This window comes from Lynx rufus, unplaced genomic scaffold (genome assembly GCF_022079265.1).
Source record: "Lynx rufus isolate CCGP_SWC_20201006 ecotype Redwood Valley unplaced genomic scaffold, mLynRuf1.p SCAF_17, whole genome shotgun sequence".
Lineage (NCBI taxonomy): Eukaryota > Metazoa > Chordata > Mammalia > Carnivora > Felidae > Lynx > Lynx rufus.
Genome location: NW_025814831.1, coordinates 35,389,442 through 35,410,964, shown reverse-complemented (window position 1 = coordinate 35,410,964; position 21,523 = coordinate 35,389,442). Strand labels below are relative to the sequence as shown.

At 35.1% G+C, this 21,523-nt stretch overlaps 1 protein-coding gene across 8 annotated transcripts in view; it reads left to right on the top strand.

The window, feature by feature from the left end:
• Window positions 1–21,523, top strand: part of GPHN (gephyrin) — a 622,612-nt gene that overhangs the window by 508,956 nt on the left and 92,133 nt on the right. For all 8 annotated transcript variants that reach the window (XM_047079492.1, XM_047079490.1, XM_047079491.1 and 5 more), the window contains one exon: window positions 1,531–1,668. In XM_047079492.1, the coding sequence (XP_046935448.1) occupies window positions 1,531–1,668 (138 nt within the window). The remainder of the gene's footprint in view (window positions 1–1,530; window positions 1,669–21,523) is intronic.

Below are 21,523 nucleotides of genomic sequence, written 5' to 3'. Positions count from 1 at the left end.
TAAAAAAATAAATATAAGTGTATATATGATACAAATTATAGATATGTGGATATGAATATATATATGTGTGTATATACACACACACGAGGAAAAGTAAAGTGGGGTAAAAAGAATAGAAAGTGATGGTAGGTAATATTCTATATAGGGCATTTCACAGAGGCCTCTCTGATGACCTGAAATAAACAAAGGATGGATGGAGCCATAATATCTGCGGAAGAATGTCCAAGTAGACAAAACAGCAAGTGCAAAGACCCTGAGGAAAGATGTATTTTACATTCTCAAGGACAAGCAAGGAATCACTATGGCTACAGCACAGTGATCAAGAGAGGAAATGACAGGAGTTGAAGACAGTGGAGGCCATAATATGTTGGGCTCCATAGGCCATAGCAAAGATTTTATTCTGAGTGAAATGGAAAGTCGTTGGAGAGTTATGAGCAGAGATTAGCACCATCCAATTTAAAATGTAAAAGGCTCACTATAACTACTGTGTGGAGAATACATTATAGTGGAACAAGGATAGAAGCAGGGAGGCCAGTTAGGGGGCTATTCAATTTCCCAGGAAATAAGTGATGGTTTCAACTATTGTAGTAATTATGGCGATGGTAAGTAATGGTCAGATTCTAGATATATTTCAACAGTAGTTTAGATTTGGTTCTGATGAAAAGGTTTGGGATTAGTAACTGGAAGAATGGAGTTGCTATTTTCTGAGATGGAAATAGCAAGAGAATAAGACATTGTAAGGATAAAATAGAAGGGTGGGTAATCAAGAGTTTCATTTTGGACATGTTAGCTTTGAATTGCCTGTTACACATCCAAGTGCATGTTGGATGATTTACACTCTTATCCACCAGCTGTTTGGATGACATATAAATCTAGAGTTGAAGGTAGAGGTTAGGATTGGAGATATAAATGAGGAGTTTTAGTGTGTAGGTGATATTAATGCCATGAAGGGGAGTGAATAAGGAGTGAGTAGCTAAAAAATAATCTTTTTCTGTGACTTTTCTGAAAATAGAAAATTTCCTATGAAATCCTAAATAAATTTGAGTTTGAGTATTTCATTTTACTAACTAGCTCATTAATTAATTCAGTGTTTGGTGTGTGGTTAAGGACATAGACTCTGAAGCCAGACTTCCTGGGTTTGAATTCTGACTCTGCTTATTGCTAGGTCTGTGATTTAGGCCAAGATATGTAAACCTCTTTATCCTCATCTGTAAATAAAGATAATAATGGCTCCCCATAAGATTGTTGTGAAGATTAATTAGAACAGTGCCACAATGCATAGTAAGCACTCAAAAGGATTATGCAGTAACATCATTAAATTTCACCAAGTTTTGACAAATAATGTAACATTGCTGACTTGATTTAATGTTCCACCAAAGCAGGCTATATTTTGGAAGCAGGAGAAAATTTCTCACCTTGTAATCTTCATTTACAGACATGAAAATGAGAACTGATGATACTTATAAGACATTTCCACTTTTTAATCAGTGTTTCAGCATCATAGTCTTAGTTAATTATCTTCCTGTTTAGGTCACAGTGCTGTCGATATCACCAAGGTGGCTAGAAGACACCGCATGTCTCCTTTTCCTCTAACATCTATGGACAAAGCCTTCATCACAGTCCTGGAGATGACTCCGGTGCTTGGGACAGAAATCATCAACTACCGAGGTACTGTTATATTTGCCCATTGCCTTTTCTTTTCATTTTTTTCCAAGTAAGATTCATATAATGTTAATACATGGTTTTCCTGAAAGAGAAAGGTTATTAACCATTATCACAATTACTATCATCATTCTTTTTGCTTTTTTGCTTCTTATTTCTCGTCAACTCTAAGATCAATATTAATGGTATACAGAGTAAACCACCCATAAAACTTCCTTTTCATTAAAAATGAAGGAAAACAATCAACTATGTTTACGCTGTTTGTCAAAATACCAATACTCTAAATTAAAGAAACAGTTATCAGCACTGAGTGAGGAAAATAGTTAACTCTGAGTCTGCCTGATGTCCTTCTGTCAGAAATGAGAGATAATAAATGTGTCTCCTAACCATGTTTTCTTTTGTGGAAAACATCTTTTTAAATGTAAAATATAAAAAATATATTAATTTATTCATGGATCACTGAACAACCAGTCTGACCTCAGTTTTTCTGCTTCATCCATCTTCTCATTTTCAATGAGAGCATATAAGCTCTTAGTTTAATAGCACATAGAGACCAGCCTGTGAAAAGACAACAAAAAGGTAGTATTCCCCAGTGTTTTCAGTTTTTAATCAACCATTTCCCTTTCTAAATATTCAGATAGAAGTTTTAGTGCAATTTGAATAAAATACAGTTTCTTAATTGTTTTTGTTATGCAGATAAACACAAAAGGATTGATTTTACAAATAAAGGACTTCATTCATAGATCATAAAATATTCAAACTTCAATGAACATTAGAGAGCATCTATACAAACACCATAATTTTTCTGCAAGGACACTCAGATTCAGACCAGCAGAAAAGGAATAGGACTAAAGTTCAAGACTTAAATTCATCTTTTTACTACATGATAGTGCTCTTCTTTCAGTATTAAAATATAAAAAATGATAGAAAACATAAAAAATTCTGTTTAAATTAAAAGGTCTGTGGAGCACCTACCTCACTTGGGAGAGCATGTGACTCTTGATCCCGGGGTCATTAGTTCAAACCCCATGTGGGGTGTAGAGTACTTCAATAAATAAACTTTTTTTAAAAAGGTCAGCTTTTCAGGACGCCTGGGTGGCTCAATCGGTTAAGCGTCTGACTTCGGCTCAGGTCATGATTTCACAGTTTGTGGTTCGAGCCCCACATCAGGCTCTGTGCTGACAGCTCAGAGCCTGGAGCCTGCTTCAGATCCTGTGTTTCCCTCTCTCTCTGGCCCTCCCCCGCTCATGATCTGTCTCACTCTCTCTCTCAAAAATAAATAAACATTAAAAAAAATTTAATAAAAAGAACGGTCAGGTTTTTTTTTTTTTTTCAGTAATCTCTACACCACACGTGGGGCTCAAACTCATGACCCTGAGATCAAGAGTCACATGCTCTTTCAGCTGAGCCAACCAGATAAGAAACGAAACAGGTGAACATAGGGGAAGGAAAAGAGAGAGAGAAAGAGAGATAAGGAGGCAAACCATAAGAGACTCTTAACTATAGAGAACAAACTGAGGGTTGATGGAAAGAGGTGGATGGGGGAATGGGCCAAATGGGTGAGGGATATTAAGGAAGGCACTTGTGATGAGCATTGGGTGTTATATGTAAGTGATGAATCACTAAATTCTACACTTGAAATCAATTTTACCGTATATTTTAACTAACTAGAATTTAAATAAAAACTTGAGGAAAAAGGCTTAAAACTAGTGAAATACTAAGTGCCCAATTCTGTCTCCTTGGTCCTTGACCCTACTTCAACAAAAGTTGTTTTTATATAGTTATAATCTTTGACTTTCATTCTTTTAAATATGTGTATATCATCAGGCTGAGACCTTTTCTTTTATTTCTGTTTTACTCATTAAAGGAAGTAAAGACTTAAAAACTGTCTAGAGTGCAAAATTAACAACTAGCTCTATGATTTCAGAAATCAATTTTAGTGAAATAGGTTTCTTTATATTATTAAAAGCAAAATATTCAGATATTTTTATATCAACATCAAGACATTTTCAGAAAATGTAAATATAAACTTAAGCTGGAAAAAAGTTTAATACTTTACCTATTATAAAAATAAGTTAACCATCACTGGCTTGTTATAATTTTAGGAAAGTTTCCCTTAACATCACTCCTTAGGATAATCTCACTGTGTATGCCAAGTTACATTTAAACAAATTCTAGTCATTCTAAGGAGAAAACAGAACTGAAAATGACCCATTTTTATTTTTCTTTTAGGAAAAAAAATGCTGTTGCATGGATTCTCTTTCCCTTCATGTGCTTGTTTCCTCTTCATTTATACATTAAATCAGTTGTCACTCATAAGGAAGCAGACTCTTCATGGATGGTTAACTTCCTTGTCAAGTGTTTCCAACCATGATGATAAAAAATAATAGTGAGGTTTGCATTCAGCCTTTGAGTTGGATCAAACTCAATTTTTAATGCAAAAGAGCATTGTAATTAAACCTCCTAGGCATTTTAGTTAGGTGTTTAAACAACAATACTATATATAGAAACATATTCAGTTTGTTCAACATATATTTACTAAACATCTGCTAAACATCAGGTACTATGTTAGGTCCTGGATATACAAAGATAAATAAAACAAAACTCCTGCCCCATGGATCTCACTGTAGTATAGGAGAGAGACAGATAAATAATGTGGTACTTGCCTCTTTTATTGGCTCTTACAGGCTTGCCTTCCCTTTTCAATTCCTTAAATATAAACGTTCTTTGGAGTTTTTGTCTTTGACCCTTTTCAGATCTTACACATTTACCTAGGATAACCCAATGAGTGTCACATATTATGTGGTTTCTAGGTCTAGATCACTTCCCAGAGCTTGCCTGAACTCCAGACTCGTACATCAAATGAATACCTGCTGCTCATAAATATAATATGACCAATACTAAACTTATTTTCTTTACCCCCACATGTTTCTTCTACATCCTCTGGAATCCATCCCTTGTTCTCCATCCCCACTGCTGTTGATTTAGATTAGGTCTTTATTATTAACATCCAAGGTTATTGTAATTGATTCACCTAACCCAGTTAGCATCCTTCCAATCCATTCTCCAATTTGATGCTAAAGTACAGACATACCTCAGAGATATTGCAGGTGTTCCAGACCACTACAAAATAAAGTGAATATTGTAATAAAGCAAGAAAGTAAAATGAATTTTTCAATTTTCCATTGTATATAAAAAATTGTCTATGCTATATGAATTCTGTTAAATGTGCAATAGCATGTCAAATGTACTTGCATTTTTTTATTTTTATTTAAAATTTAGTTAACATATAGTATAATACTTGTTTCAGGAGTACAGTTTGGTGATTTGTCACTTACATATAATACCCAGTGCTCATCTCAACCAGTGCCCTCCTTGATATCCATCACCCATCTAGCCCATACCCCCGCCTACCTTCCCTCAAGAAACCCTCAATTTCTTATCTGTAGTTAAGAGTCTTTTATGGTTTGCCTCCCTCTCTCTTTTCCCGCTGCCCTATGTTCATCTGTTTTGTTTTTTAAATTCCACATATGAATGAAATCATATGGTATTTGTCATTTTCTGACTTACTTATTTCACTTAACATAATACATTGTATCTCCATGCACATCATTGCAAATGGCAAGATTTCATTCTTTTTGATGGCTGAGTAATATTCCTCTGTGTGTGTGTTTCCACAATTTGGCTATTATTGATAATGCTGCTATAAACATCAGGGTACATGTGCTCCTTCGAATCAGTATATTTATATCCTTTGGGTAAATACCTAGTAGTGCAATTTCTGTGTCATTGGGTAGTTCTATTTTTGACCTTTTTTTGAAGTTTATTTATTTATTGTGATAGAGAGCATGAGCAGCGAAGGGGCAGAGAGAGAAGAAGAGAGAAGATTCCAAGCAGGCTCCGCACTCTCAGCACAAAGCACAACACAGGGCTTGAACCCATGAACCATAAGATCATGACCTGAGCCGAAATCAAGAGTTGGAAACTTAACCAACTGAGCCACCCAGGCGCCCCCTATTTTTAACTTTTTGAGGAACCTCCATGCTGTTTTCCAAAGTGGTTGCATCACTTTGCATTCCTACCAACAGTGTAAGAGGGTTCCCCTTTCTCCACATCCTTGCCAACATCTGTTGTTTCCTGTGTTGTTAATTTTAGACATTCTGACAGGTGTAAGTTGGTGTCTTATCATGGTCTTGATTTGTATTTCCCTGATGATGAGTGATATTGAGCATTTTTTCATGTGTCCGTTAGCCATTGGTATGTCTTCTTTGGAAAAATGTCTATTCATATCTTCTTCCCATTTCTTAACTGGATTATTTGTTTCTTGGGTGTTCGGTTTGATAAGTTCTTTATAAATACTGGATAGTTACCCTTCATCAGATCTATCATTTGCAAATATCTTCTCCCATTCAGTTGGTTGCCTTTTAGTTTTCTTGATTATTTCCTTCGCTGTGCAAAACTTTTTATCTTGATGAAGTCCCAATAGTTCATGTTTGCTTTTGTTTCCCTTGCCTCCAGAAACATGTCTAGTAAGAAGTTGTTACAGCCAATGTCAAAGAGGTTGTTGTCTGTGTTCTCCTCTAGGATTTTGATTGTTTCCCATCTCACATTTAGGTATTTCATCCATTTTGGAGGAATGTGCATACCTTAAATAAAAAATACTGCTTGGGGGGCACCTGGGTGTCTCAGTTGATTAAGCATTTGACTTCATCTCAGGTCATGATCTCGCAGTTCACAACTTCGAGCCCCACATTGGGCTCTGTGCTGACAGCTCAGAGCCTGGAGCCTGCTTCAGATTCTCTCTCTCTCTCTCTCTCTCTCTCTCTCTCTCTCTCTCTCTCTTCCTCTCCCCTGCTCACGCTCTGTCTCTCTCTCTCTCATAAATAAATAAACATTAAAAAAAAATGTTAATACTGCTGGGGTGCCTGGATGTCTCAGTCCTTTGAGTGTCCAACTCTTGATTCTGTTCATGTCATGATCCTAGGGTCATGGGACTGAACCCCACATAAGATTCTCTCTATCTATCTCTATCTCTGTCTCTATCTCTCTCTCTGCCCATTTCTCCTTCTACCCCTCTCCCCTGCTCATGTTCTCTCTCTCTCAATTTAAAATCAACTTTCTCTCTCTCTCAATTTAAAAAAAATACTGCTGAAGTATGCTAATCATCATCTGAGCTTTCAGCAAGTCATAATCTTTTTGCTGGTAGAGGGTCTCATCTTGATGTTGATGGCTACTGACTGATCAGGATGGTGGTTGCTGAAGGTTATGGTGGCTGTGGCAATTTCTTAAAATAAGACAACAATGAAGTTTTTTGCATCAATGGATTCTTCCTTTCATGAACAATTTGGCTGTAGCATATGATGCTCTTTGATAGCATTTTTCCCCACAGTAGAATTTCTTTCAAAACTAGAGTCAATCCTCTCAAATGTTGCACTGCTTTATCAACTAAGTTTAGGTAATATTCTAAATCTTTTGTTGTCATTTCAACAACATTCACAGCATCTTCACCAGGAGTAGACTCCATCTCAAAAAAGCACTTTCTTTGCTCATGCATAAGAAGCATTCCTCATCAGTTAAAGTTTTATCTTTTTTTTTTTTCAACGTTTATTTATTTTTGGGACAGAGAGAGACAGAGCATGAACGGGGGAGGGGCAGAGAGAGAGGGAGACACAGAATCGGAAACAGGCTCCAGGCTCTGAGCCATCAGCCCAGAGCCCGACGCGGGGCTCGAACTCACGGACCGCGAGATCGTGACCTGGCTGAAGTCGGACGCTTAACCGACTGCGCCACCCAGGCGCCCTAAAGTTTTATCTTAAGATCTCAACAAATCAGTCTCATTTCCAGACTCCACTTCTGATTCTAGTTCTGCTTTTCCACCACATCTGCAGTTACTTCTTCCACTGAAGTCTCAAACCCCTCAAAGTCATCCGTGAGGTTTGGAATCAACTTCTTCCAAACTCCTGTTAATGTTAATACTTTGACCTTTTCCCATGAATCACAAATGTTATTAATGGTATTAAGAATGACGAATCCTTTCCAGAAGGTTTTCAATTAACTTTGCCCAGATCCATCAGAGGAATCATTATCTATGGCAGCTATAGCCTTATGAAATGTATTTCTTAAATAATAAGACTTGAACATCAAAATTACTCCTTGATCCATGGGCTGAAGAATGGATGTTGTGTTAGCAGTCCCTAAAACAACATTAATCTCATTATACATCTCCATAAGAGCTCTTGGGTGACCAGGTACATTGTCAGTGAGCAGTAATATTTGAAAGAAATCTTTTTTTTCTGAGCAGTAGCTCATAACAATGGGCTTAAAATATTCATATTATGCCATGTTATAAACCACTGTGCTGTCATCCAGGCTTTGTTGTTCCATTAATAGAGCACAGGCAGAGTAGATTTAGCATAATTCTTAACGGACCTAGGATTTTTGCAATGCTTACTGAGCATTGGCCTCAACTTAAAGTCACCAGCTGCATTATTCCCTGACAAAAGAGTCGACCTGTCCTTTGAAACTTTGAAGCCAGACATTGACCTCTCTCCTCTATAACTCTGAAAGTCCTAGATGGCATCTCCTTCCAATAGAAAGCTGTTTAGTCTACATTGAAAATATGTTGTTAGGTGCAGCCACCTTCATGAATTATCTTAGCTAGGTCTTCTGGAGAACTTGCTGCAGCTTCTACATCAGCACTTGCTGCCTTACCTTGCACTTTCATGTTGTAGAGATGGCTTCTTTCTTTAAACCTCATTAGCTGACCTCTGCTAGCTTAAACTTTCCTTCTGCAGCTTCCTCATCTCTCTCAGTGTTACAGATGTGAAAAGAGTTAGGGCCTTGCTCTGGATTAGGTTTGAACCTAAGGGAATGTTGTAGCTGATTTGATCTTCTATCCAGAACCTTCATAGTTCATTTTTATTTCAGGTAGATGCACCTCTAACTATTGAATTTCATCCACTGATCACTGAGTAGGAAAAGTATGGGGACTAGGGCAGGGGAGACTGAAAGGCCTCCACAATTCTCTGAAATCCTGAATATCTTGCCTGTGAAAATTCTCCGACACCTACAATTATAGAAGCCCATAGAGGAGAGCCCATGATTCCTAAGAAATGTTCAGAACCATTGAATCTGTGGAGCAATTTGAAACTGTAACATCTCTAAAAAATTTTTTTTATGTCTGAGAAGATTCAACAATAATTCCAGAAAACTAAGGATAAATCATATACAGAAATGCTGGAAGTGATTGCCGTCAAGGTCAAAGACATAGGGTAACTCTATGAAGGAATTTTAGAGTATAATACATGAAATACTTATAATGTTATAGAAAGAAGGTAATTTGGAAATCAAGTAGTCTCTCTTACTTTAAAGATAAGGGAAATTAAGACCAAAGAAGTATAATAATGTTCTTAAAGTTGGACACATAGTTATGTTTGAAGCCTAGGGTAACCTAGGATTCTTGACTCGTAGTCTGCTGTTCATTCCACTATAGCATACTACATCTCAAATCAATATGAAAATTATTCTTCTAAAACAAGTGCCTACATGTGCATTTATGTGCAAAGTATTGTTCATTTGTTTTAATCTTTTTGGACTACAGATGAATTTTCTGTTGTCTGTGGCCTATTCTTTAACATATCTACTATTTTCAGTTCCTATCTGCAAGCAAGGCCTTTAAAGAGCAAGTGCTCCACTGATTATAAATACCTTCCTTTGGTTTCTTGGGAGAGGCATACCTGGTGTAACAATGGATGATAGTATTTGTAAGACTACCACATATGATTCATCCTCTTTGCTTGTAAAATGCACGGCGTTTGGAGCACTTGGGTGGCTCAGTCGGTTTTGCATCCAACTTTGGGTCAGGTCATGATCTCACAGTTCATGAATTCCAGCCCTGCATCAGGCTCTGTGCTGACAGCTCAGAACCTAGAGCCTGCTTCAGATTCTGTGCTTCTCTCTCTGCCCCAGATTCTGTGCTCCTTCTCTCTCTGCGCCCCCCTCTCAAAAATAAATAGACATGTAAGAAAAAACATTTTTAATAAAATAGAAGGAATGATGTGAATAAATTACAACTTTACATTTGCTACAGTACCAGCCCCTTACTGTAAAGCAGATTTAAATATTCTGGCATCATTCCTTGTAATTCCCAATCTCTTTCACTTAATGATGGAAAAACTTGAGCTTTCAAGAGAAAGAATTCTGCTTTCTTAGGAGCATTATTTTAGATTACATTATCTAGGCATTCTTATTTAAAATTACATTACCAAAGATTTTAGCATCTCTGACTTGGGTTCTTTGTTTTTCCATAAAGGACTTAAGCAATTCTAGTCAAGGAACCTGTAAGCTTTTCTGCTGGAACTAGTTTGAGACAGTAAAGTATCTTTTTTATAATGCTGACCACAGCAGAGGGACTGCCCCCTGTCTCTAACATAGTAGTTAGATAACTGCATATCTTCAGGCAGTGATCTAACGCAGAAATTCACTGCCCTCTTGAAGAAATTCAGAAGCCCCTAATTCCAAGTAGTAGGAGGTTCTCACCAAAGTGGTTCAGACATCATGCTAGGAATTCATTAATTCCTCCTGACAGTTCAGAGGCTGTCAGAAAATAAGGAAAAAGGAAGCAAGATATACTGCAAGTAGCTTTGCCATCAAACATACTCTCTACTTGCTTTGCTTTTTAAGTAGCTGAGAGACCTTGGGCAAGCTATATAACCTTTCAGAATCTTATTTCCCTCCTACATAAAAATAGAAATAATATCCACCCAATAAGGTCATTGTGATGTCCTGTTAAAGGAAAGAATATGTATAAATCATCTAGTTTTCACTAAGCTGTCATATTTGGAATTTAGTAACTGATTTTCTCCCCTTCCTTCTACATGTTGGAATTCTAAAATCATAGCCTTAGGATAAGCACATTGTAAATTACGAAGTCAAAGCTAGAATTCCTTGGTTCAGCTGCAGTTGTTGATCCACGTTAACAATCTCTGGATCCCTATGCATTTTGTTGTAACTTGTTTTATATTTTCCACTCACCCAGGTCTTTCAGGCCTGTGCTTCCTACCTAATTAGAAAATTAAACAGTAGTTTTCACTGTTTTTCTGCTAATTTCTGGTTGAGCTTTATAAAATTAAAGCAAAGAATTGAGATAGTTATATTTTAAAAAGTTTGAGAAAGATATATTTTTATTATCCAAATTACTACCGCATTTCTACCTCCACCTAGTAAGGTCTTCACCTAGGATGATCCTGTTTACCTGCAGGTATCTTTCTGGGAATTGGTCTGTGTTGGCATTTGCTGTAGGTTTTTCCATTAATGTGGCTGCTTGAATTCATTCATAATTCCTTTCGGTTTGTCTCATCTTTTTAGACTCTTTAGTCCATAAACTTCATTACACTTCTAAAATGTGTACATCTCATTAAATCCTTCTATTTATGCTTCTGATTGCATCATTCCCTTTATACTTCTCCCTGCATTCCTCAAATATGAACATCCTTATCTATGTATTTGTGAAGTGTGTGTGTATATATGTGTTTATACGCACGTAAGCACAACATCTAGAGAATATGCTCTTTTTCATATCCAAAGATTATGATTATATTACCCATCTGTTCTCTGTATTTGTGCTTTCAGGTACTATTTTCCTCCAATATTGTGGGTATAACCCACATGGGCTGTTATCATAGTAGTCACAAGGCCCCTTTGTTTGGGGAAGTTATTTTTATGGTTATATAATTGAGTAAAATTAACTCCCATAGGAATAAGACCTATAACATTGGCCTAATTATCCCTATGTTGCAACCAGGTAGACTTATCTTCCTATTTCATACTTTCCTCTATGCATACCATCATATATTTCCATACATGTATCCTCTTTTTTAAAATAAAGCGTATCATAAATATATCTCATTTTAGCAATTTCGATAGAAAATAATGTATATTTAATCAAAAAAGTAAGAAGGAGTTTTACTGATGTTTAAGTTAATTTACGCAGCTCTATTGAATATATCTGAGGTTAAAACAAGATAAAGTCTTTAAATATGATTCTTAGTTTTCCATTCTTTATGGATACCTCATTATCCTTTCACATTTTAAGTATGTATGCTTTATTTGACATAATTTACTTATCAGTCTTTTTATTCAGTATCTATTTTGAAGTGCCATAGTCTATGTTAAAACTGTAAAGTTATGACTGGTGCAGCCACTCTGGAAAACACTGTGGAGGTTCCTCAAAAAATATTAACTACCCTCCAACCTAGCAATAGCACTACTAGGAATTTATCCAAAGGATACAGGAGTGCTGATTCATAGGGGCACATGTACCCCAGTGTTTATAGCAGCACTTTCAACAATAGCCAAATTATGGAAAGAGCCTAAATGTCCATCAACTGATGAATGGATAAAGAAGATGTGGTTTATATATACAATGGAATACTATTTGGCAATGAGAAAGAATGAAATCATGCCATTTGCAGCAACATGGATGGAACTGGAAAGTATTATGCTAAGTCAAATAAGTCAGTCAGAGAAAGACAGATATCATATGTTTTCACTCATATGTGGATCCTGAGAAACTTAACAGAAGACCATGGGGGAGGGGAAGGGGAAAAAATAGTTAACAAACAGGGAGGGAGGGAGGCAAACCATGAGACTCTTAAATACAGAGAACAAACTGAGGGTGGATGGGGGGGATGAGGGAGAGGGGGAAATGGCTGATGGGCATTGAGGAAGGAACTTGTTGGGATGAACACTGGGTGTTGTGTGTAAACGATGAACCACGGGAATCTACCCCCAAAACCAAGAGCATATTTTACACACTGTATGTTAGCCATTTGATAATAAATTATATTAAAAGAAAAAGAAAATGGTATACTCCAAAAAAACCATTATGATTCAGAATACAAGCAATGGCAAAATGTTTCCATTAAAATGGAACAAAATTAGAATTTTTTAATGTTTATTTATTTTTGAGAGAGAGAAAGAGAGCCAAAGTCAGATATTTAACTGACTGAGCCACCCAGACACCCCAAGCCACCAGTAATTTTTGAAAGTCAATATCATAGTTGGTAATTTTATTATTTATTTCTTCTTGCATTCCATCTAGGAGCTTTATTTTATCATGTATTTTTTTCTTTTTATAAAATACTTCTTGCATATTTTGCCTTTCTTTTTTTAATGAATTTTTCTTCAAATGTTTATTATGAGGGAAAGAACACACAGGAGCGCATGCCAGTGGGGGAGGGGCAGGGAGAGAGAGAGAGAGGGAGAGAGAGAATCCCAAGCAGGCTCCATGCTTAGCATGGAGCCTGAGACAGGTCTGGATCTCACAACAATGAGATCATGACCTGAGCCAAAATCAAGAGTGGGACACTTAACCAAGTGAGCCATCCAGGCACCCCCTTTCTTTTAATAACCATGGCAATATCCTGATAGAGGACCAATGTTGAAAAAATTAGAAATAATTTTTAGTATAGTAGGATATGTAGTTCAAAATTATGGAAATTAGAGTAAAAAAATTCTTTTTTCCTGTGGAGCACTTGACAATTTCTAGGACAGTGATTGAGAAATTACCAATAAAGAAAAGTTTAAATAGTTCAAACTATACAAAAAACATTTTGTTTATTTACTTGTACCAAATCCTAACCATCAAATTCACCCCTTGGACTTAAGTGCTACCCATTTACCAGTGACACCCTATTTATTTGACCTGGGTGTGGCAAAGTTTCCATGATTAAGTACTAAAAGAAGTGAGCACTTACTCTCAACTGAAACATTTTCTGTGACCTTAAGAACACTTTATATATATTTTTTAAGTACTTCTCCTAAACTTTTTTATTTGAGTCAAGTTAAATGCTTTTTACAGTTACACAGTTGTTATTTTTAAAACTTAATATTTTACATATAGAAATGAATATAGGTGACACAGATGTGGGTTATCATACTCAGTAATAAAATAGATATCATGAAACCACAATACAACTTAAGAATTAATTTGTTACCAATTGCATTGCATCTTTTTTTATTGCTAAATCATGACAATCATTTCTGGTAATCATAACACTTGCATTTATTCCAAATTCTGTAACTTTGCACAAAGCTTATTTTTATTTTATGACATAAGAACCATAACATAATATTTGTCCTTACTCATTGCTTTGGCAGGTAATGAGCATCCCTAGATGAAAAAATACAAATACACAACATAATGCCCCTTTGAACAAGCTGTATATTTTTAAAGCATAGAGATTTTCATTGTACTACTCCATAACCATGACTTCTGGAGTAACTAGAGAGTAATTAATGTACTTGCTTTCATCATAGGGATATTCACCTCTCAATCATTCACTCCTTTTCAGTTTATACATGAAACTTTCACATAAATGAAGACTATAATGCATAAATGAGATCTATAGTGTACCAAAATGTTGTCCAGTCTTTCAAATATATAGTGAATATATGGAGAATAAATTATATTGGGATAGGTTGGAGGGGATCCACCATGTTAAATATTTAGTATCTGTTAAATAATCAAGAAGCCTTCTGTACATATGCTTTACTTCATTTTAAGGTTCTTTTTTAATGCTGTAACAACTCAAATCTTCATATGCTTCACCTTTCCTCTTAATCCCTAGCCTTAACTAATATCTAATATTGTTCCTACCAATAAAAATAAGGTAAAAACAGAGAGGGAGGCAAACCATAACAAACTGAAGGTTGCTGGAGGGGTATTGGGTGGAGAGAGGGGAAAATGAGTGATGGGCATTAAGGAGGGCACTTGTTGGGATGCGCACTGGATGTTATGTGTAAGTGATGAATCCCTGAATTCTCCTGAAGCCATTACTACACTATATGTTAACTAACTTGGATTTAAATAAAAATTTAAAAATAAATAAATAAATAATATCGTTCCTACCAACAGTCATTTGGCCTGAGTAAGCATATGGTATCAAACCTGCCTTCTCAACTGTTTTGGTGACTACAATGGATAGCCATTAAGTCAAAAGTATCCTTCAGTAGCCTCTCACTAGATTGGATGGGATGGTGGTTTTTAAATGTTGCAGTATCAGTGCTGTCACAATGAACTTAAGTAAGCTTTTGAGGAATTTATAATCAACAGCAAACTGATTTATATCCATGTTTTATAAGAGGAAGTCTTAGACAATATATTTTCTCTTCAGCCTTCTGTTATCTGCCACATTCTTCCTATACTCCTGATTCATAAAACTGATAGTTTTATGCTATGAATCATGATCTTTATGATAAGTTCTATGAATATGATAGATCTTAACCAAAGTGAGGACAAGGAATCAATTTCCCAGACCACTGAACTCAGAGTTGCCCCTTGACTTCCTCCACAGCCTTCTTAGAACTAACAACACAGTGAACTTTACAGCTGTGAAATCATTTCAATAAGTGACTTTGAAAAATTAAGATGCTTTTCCTTCTTATATCCAAAAGTCATTTGGGTATCCTAACATCTTAAGTTAGACACCTAAATTTAGACATCTAAATTTAGATTTATATATATATATATATATATATATATATATATATATATATATATATAAATTGTATATATAAATTATATATATATATATAAATTATATATATATATAAAATCTGGGCCAGAATAAATGTCCATCCAAAGAAATTAAATATACTACTTTTACCATTTAGATAATACATTTGGATTCAATGCTTACAAATCATACTCAACTTTATAAATAGCTCTCTGTTTTGATTTCCTTCTATATATGTCCATTGTCAACCATTTTAATCTGTAAAGACTCTTTCTGAAGATATTTTTAGGCCAGTCATCCCAGTGTAAAAAAGCTAGCACTCCAAAGAGTAGAGAATTTGTTTATGACTACTATTATTTGGGAAGCTGACTTGTATATAAGTATCTTGCTGACTACATAAAAATTCTATCACCTTATAACCAAGCATACTACACAAAACAGTGTAAATCATCAACTAATCTTTTCCATTCCTTTCTTCTTATCAACCTCTTGATTACTTAATTGTATATATGGACAAGCGTCCCCAGTGATACATAGCCCTACCTTTAAAATTTTTGATCTCCACAGAATCTAGAAATTTGCATTTGTTATCATCTTCATCTTTATCAAATTTTATATGTTCTTTATTATATAGAACTTAGAGAATACTGTGTGGGGGGAATGGTAGAACAGAATGGATATTATGTCCTCAGATTCTGAATATACAGGACCATAACTTCTTGGCACACCACCTAACTTTCTACAACTGAAATGCTCACTGCAGACTGTGAAGGTTGTAAACTCCCACCACCAAATATTCCTAAGAAAGCATATTAGTTATATTAATTATATATTGGGGAAACTGTTTTGCTTATTATAAATGGAGCTCTCATTGGACTGGAGAGAATGGGAAAAAGGAATTTTGCTCAGGTCTTCCTGAAATCATATATTTTGCACAGCTTCAGCTGCTCACTGTGGCTTCTTTACCAAATGATAAACTTAAAACAGTCATAATACCTACTTGAGAAGTTACTCCTGCCTGGTTCCAATTCAAGTTTGAAGGCTGAGACTCCTTTTCTAACATCACAAGCCCAAAGTTTATTCAACATTAATACTTGGGCTCCACCTATGGGCAAAGAGAAGGGACAATTTAACATGTAGGTAAGTGTATGTAAGAATATCCCATGTGATTTGCAGCACTACTGTATACTCTTTAAGTTCCCAAATAGATCATCTGGTCACATAATGAGTGAAGTCTAATATTGACTGATTGAAAAAGCTATCAATTATTTAGTCCTGAACCCTCCTGAGAGATGTGGGTAGAGTTTCTTTTGTAGCTGAGAGGTGTGTCTGATATATATTCCTTCTGTTCTCTCGTATCTTCTGCCAGCTGGTAGCCTAGACCATTTTTCAATCAACTGCCTATTTTTCTCCCAATCCTTTCCCTTGCCCTAGGTTTTTAGACAAAAATTTGAGGTAATGCATGTTTTTCTCTTTGAAGAAATTTTATCTCTGTTGTTAATTTGATATCAACTCCAAAATCAGAACAAATCCAGTAGGGATCAAATTTACCTTAATTAAAGATAGTAACCTCTGTATTTAGCATGAGTCCAAAATAAAAAGATGGTTAATTATATATGTTATTATACCCTTAACTAAATATGAGGCAGTTCTTTCTTTCCAGATGAAATGTTTTATTTTTCTTTCCATGATTCTTGAAGGTCTCTAAAGACTAGATGGTATATGTATGCTACAAATAATGACTTTTCTTGGCTCTTCTAAATATAGTTACATGTTCAAATGAGGTAAATATTCTTATTTTTAAAAACATCTATTATCCTTGCCCTTTATTGAGATATAACTCATATGTTATATAATTCACCCACTTAAAGTATATAGTTCAAGGGTTTTTAGTATATTCATAGATAGGTACAACCATCACCACAGTCAATTTTAGAACATTTTCATCATGTCAAAAAGAACCCCATCCTCATTAGCTTCCTCCTCTTCCCTTGTCACCCCCATCCAGCCCTAAGCAACTACTAGTCTACTTGCTACTATAGGTTTACCTATTCTGAACATTTTATATAATGGGATCATATAATATGTGGTCTTTTGTAACTGGGTTCTTCTACTTAGTATTTTCAAGATCTATCCATGTTGTAGTATGTATCAGTACTTCATTCCTTTTTTTATTGTATTAAAAAACATTAACATAAAATTTACCATCTTAACCATTATTAATTGTATAATTCTGTGACATTAGGTATATTCACACTGTTGTGAAACATATCTCCAGAACTTTTTCATACTGGATACCTAAGCCTCTATACCCATTAAATAACTCTACTTTTCCCCCTCATCTCAACCCCTGGTAACCACCATTCTACTTTCTGTTTCTAAGAATTTGACTACTTAATACCTCATATAAGCGGAATAATGTTGTCTTTTTGTGGCTGATTTATTTTACTTTGCATAATGTCTTCAAGGTCAGTCCATATTGTATCATGTCACAGTGTATAGAGATATACACCACATTTTGTTTATCCATTCATCCATTGATGGACGTTCGGGCTGCTTCTACCTCTTGACTGTTATGAATATTGCTACTATGAATATGGGTGTGAAAATATCTCTTTGAGACCCTGCTTTAAATTCTTTTGGATACATACTCAGAAGGAGAATTGATGGATCATATAGTAGTTCTATTTTTAATTTTTTGAGAAACGTTCTTATGGTTTTCCATGGTGGTTGCACTATTTTACAATCCTACCAAGAGTGTATGAGGGTTCCAATTTCTCCACATTCTCATCAACACTTGTTATTTTGGGGTTTTTTTTTTTTATAGTAGCCATCCTAATAGGTGTGAGGTGATATCTCATTCTGGTTTTGATTTGCATTTCTCTGATGATTAGTGATGTTGAGCATCTTTTCATATGCTTGCTGACTATTTGTATACCATTTTTGGGGAAACATCTGCTCAAGTTTTTTGCCCATTTTTAGTTGGGTTACTTGATCTTTTTGTTGCTGAGTTATAAGAGTTCTTTATATATTCAGGACATTAGCCATTTATCAGATTTGCAAATATATTCTTCCATTCCATCAATTACCTTTTCACTGTGTTGATTATGTCCTTTAATGCACGGAAGTTTTTTTTCCGATATAATCTTTTTTTAAGTTTTTTATTTTAATTCCAGTATAGTTAACACAGAGTATTATGTTAGTTTCAGGTATACAATATAGTGATTCAACAATGCCATGTATTATGCAGTGCTCATCCTGGTAAGTGTACTCTTTAATCCCCATCACCTATTTCACCCATCCCCCCATCTACCTCCCCTCTGGTAACCTTCAGTTTGTTCTCTATAGTTAAGAGTCTGTTTCTTGGTTTGTCTCTCTTTTTTTTCCCCTTTGTTCATTTGTTTTGTTGCTTAAATTCCACATATGAGTGAAATCACATATTATTTGTCTTTTTCCAACTGACTTATTTCACTTAGCATTACACTCTCTAGCTCCATCCATATTGTTGAAAATGGCAAGATGTCATTCTTTTTATGGCTGAATAATATTCCATTGTATGTATGTATACACACACACACATATATATACCACATCTTCTTTATCCGTTCATCATTCAGTGGACATATGAGCTGCTTCCATAATTTGGCTATTATAAATAATGCTGCAATACACATAAGGGTGCATGTATCCCTTGGAAATAGTTTTTGTATTTTGGGGGGTAAATACCCAGTAGTGATGCACAAAAGTTTTTAAGTTTGATGTAACTCCATTTGTCTATGTTTGCTTTAGTTGCCTACCCTTTGGTGTCATACTCAAGAAATCATTGCCAAAACCAAGAAATAGACTCTTATATATAGAGAACAAACTGATAGTTACCAGAAGGGAAGTGGGTAGGGGGAATGGGTTAAATAGGTGAAAGGGAGGGGCACCTGGGTGGCTCAGTTGGTTAAGCGTACAACTTTGGCTCAGGTCATGATCTCACAGTTCGAGATCGAGTTCGTGAGTTCGAGCCCTGCATCAGGCTCTGTGCTGACCGATCAGAACCTGCAGCCTGCTTCGAATTCTGTGTCTCCCTGTCTCTCTCTGCCCCTCCCCAACTTGCACTCTGTGTGTCTCTCTCTCAAAAATAAATGAACATTAAAAAAATTATAAAAAATAAAATTTTAAAAATTAGGTGAAAGGGTCAACTTGTTGTCATGAGCTCCAGGTGATGAATGGGTTGAATCACTATACTGTACACTTGAAACTAATATTAACACTGTATGTTAACTGATTGGAATTTAAATAAAAGCTTCTTAAAAATGTGAGGCCCACTTAGATTATTGGGAGAAATGTTTCAATATAAAATCAGAAAATGTTTGAAAAATATAAAACATTTTATGTATTCATCACCATTATTAAAAAAACCATTGCCAAACCCAATGTCATAAAGCTTTTCGTCCATCTTTTCTTCTAAGAGTGATATAGTTTTAGGTTTTATATGTAGTTCTTTAATCCATTTTGAGTTAATTTTTATATATAGTGGAAGATAAGGGTCTGTTCTATTCCATTTGAATTAGTTAAGGCTGTCCAGAGAAACAGAACCGATAGGATATATATATTTATATATACATATACATATATACATATATATATATATACATATACATATATGTGTGTGTGTATATATGGGGGGGAGGGAGAGGGATTTATTAGGAGGAATTGGCTCACATGATTATGGATGCTGAGAAGTCTCAGGATATGCCATCTGCAAGCTGGAGACCCAGGAGAACCGGTTATTTTGTAACTGGAAGTTTATACTTCTTAATCTCCTTGTACTATCTTTGAATATTAACTATTACCTTTACTGAGCTATTCATAATCCCAGCAAAGTCATTCTCTTAGAATCTGAGCTAGTGTATAACTTACATTTTCATGAACTACCCTAGGCCAGATTAGTTCCAGGCAAGGAGCCACCCCAGAAGTTTATTGTGATCCTGTCAAATGCCATGGGGCTCACCATCAGGTTCATTTGGTAGTTTATAGTGTATAAGTGAATACAAACTAGACTCTCTGGTTTCACCACTTCCTTGGTCTTACTAAATATAGGTCAGTAGCTTCAGGATATGTCCAGAATAGCTACAACCTTCTAGGAATATCTGAAGCTAAAAATGGCTAAGAATTTTCCCCTTCCAATTCATCTGTCACCTCCCTAAAAGGAAAGAGTTAATATCACTGTCACTGTAGATCAGAATACAAAATGAAAAATCTCTCTGTACTTATTTCTAGATCCTGGGATCTGGAAATCAGAGGCCCTACAAAGCCAAAAACAAAAAACAAACAAAGACACCCATTCAGCTCTGGAAGCAATGGAGTTTTCTAAATTATACAAACATCTCCTGTAAATCAAGTCCTATATTACTTACAGTCTCTAGGGACAAGCTTGATGTGTTCCCTCCCCCTCTTCTTCCATTTCCACTTCCTATTATTCCTTTGCTTCTTTGAAATAATAAGACAGATTCTGACTAGAAGATTTAAGGAATTGGTCATGACTCTTGAAACTCTTATTTTTATTGGCACTGGTTCAAATTCCTAAGCTCTATCTAAAAATGATTATTATCCAGAGTGGTTTGAATAGTCATTTCACAAGGCAGTTTACTGTCCCTCTGCTTAGAGTCAATAATTTTTTTGGTTAATAAAGCCAAAAATCAAAGGCTAAAATTCCTTTTCTTTACTTTTCGTAAGAAAAAAAAAACTTGCTTAATGTAAAAACAGCATATGATCATTGTAGAAAACTTGGAAATTTTCAGAAAAGTATAGCAAAGGGAATAAAAATCATACATAATTCTAAACATACTAAAATAACAAATGCATTACATTTTCATATATGCCTTTCTCTTTTTCTATTGACATGTACACATCTATGTTAACAGAGTTAAGATTATATACTACATGTATAGTTCTGCATGTGTTTTAAACATATGTCATAAAAATTTTCCTGGCCAGTGAATATTCTTCATAAATATTACTTTAGTTTGCATAATATTTTATCATAAAAATAGACCATTGTGTATTTAAATTTCTATATTATTGACCTTTTTATTTCTTTCCTTTTCTTACTAATATAAGTAACTGAAATAAATATGTGCATAAACATTTATCTGTTTTCTTAGGATAGATTTCTAGAAGTGAAATTACTGGGTAAATGAATAGAAAATGTTTAAGAATTGGGTTTTTAAAGAAAATCATCTTTGGGTAGTTAAAGGATTAATGACACATCAAACTCAATACATCTTTGATGACTGTGTAGCCACTCATATTCAGATAATCTCTGCAAGCATAACTATTAATTGACTGAATCTAAT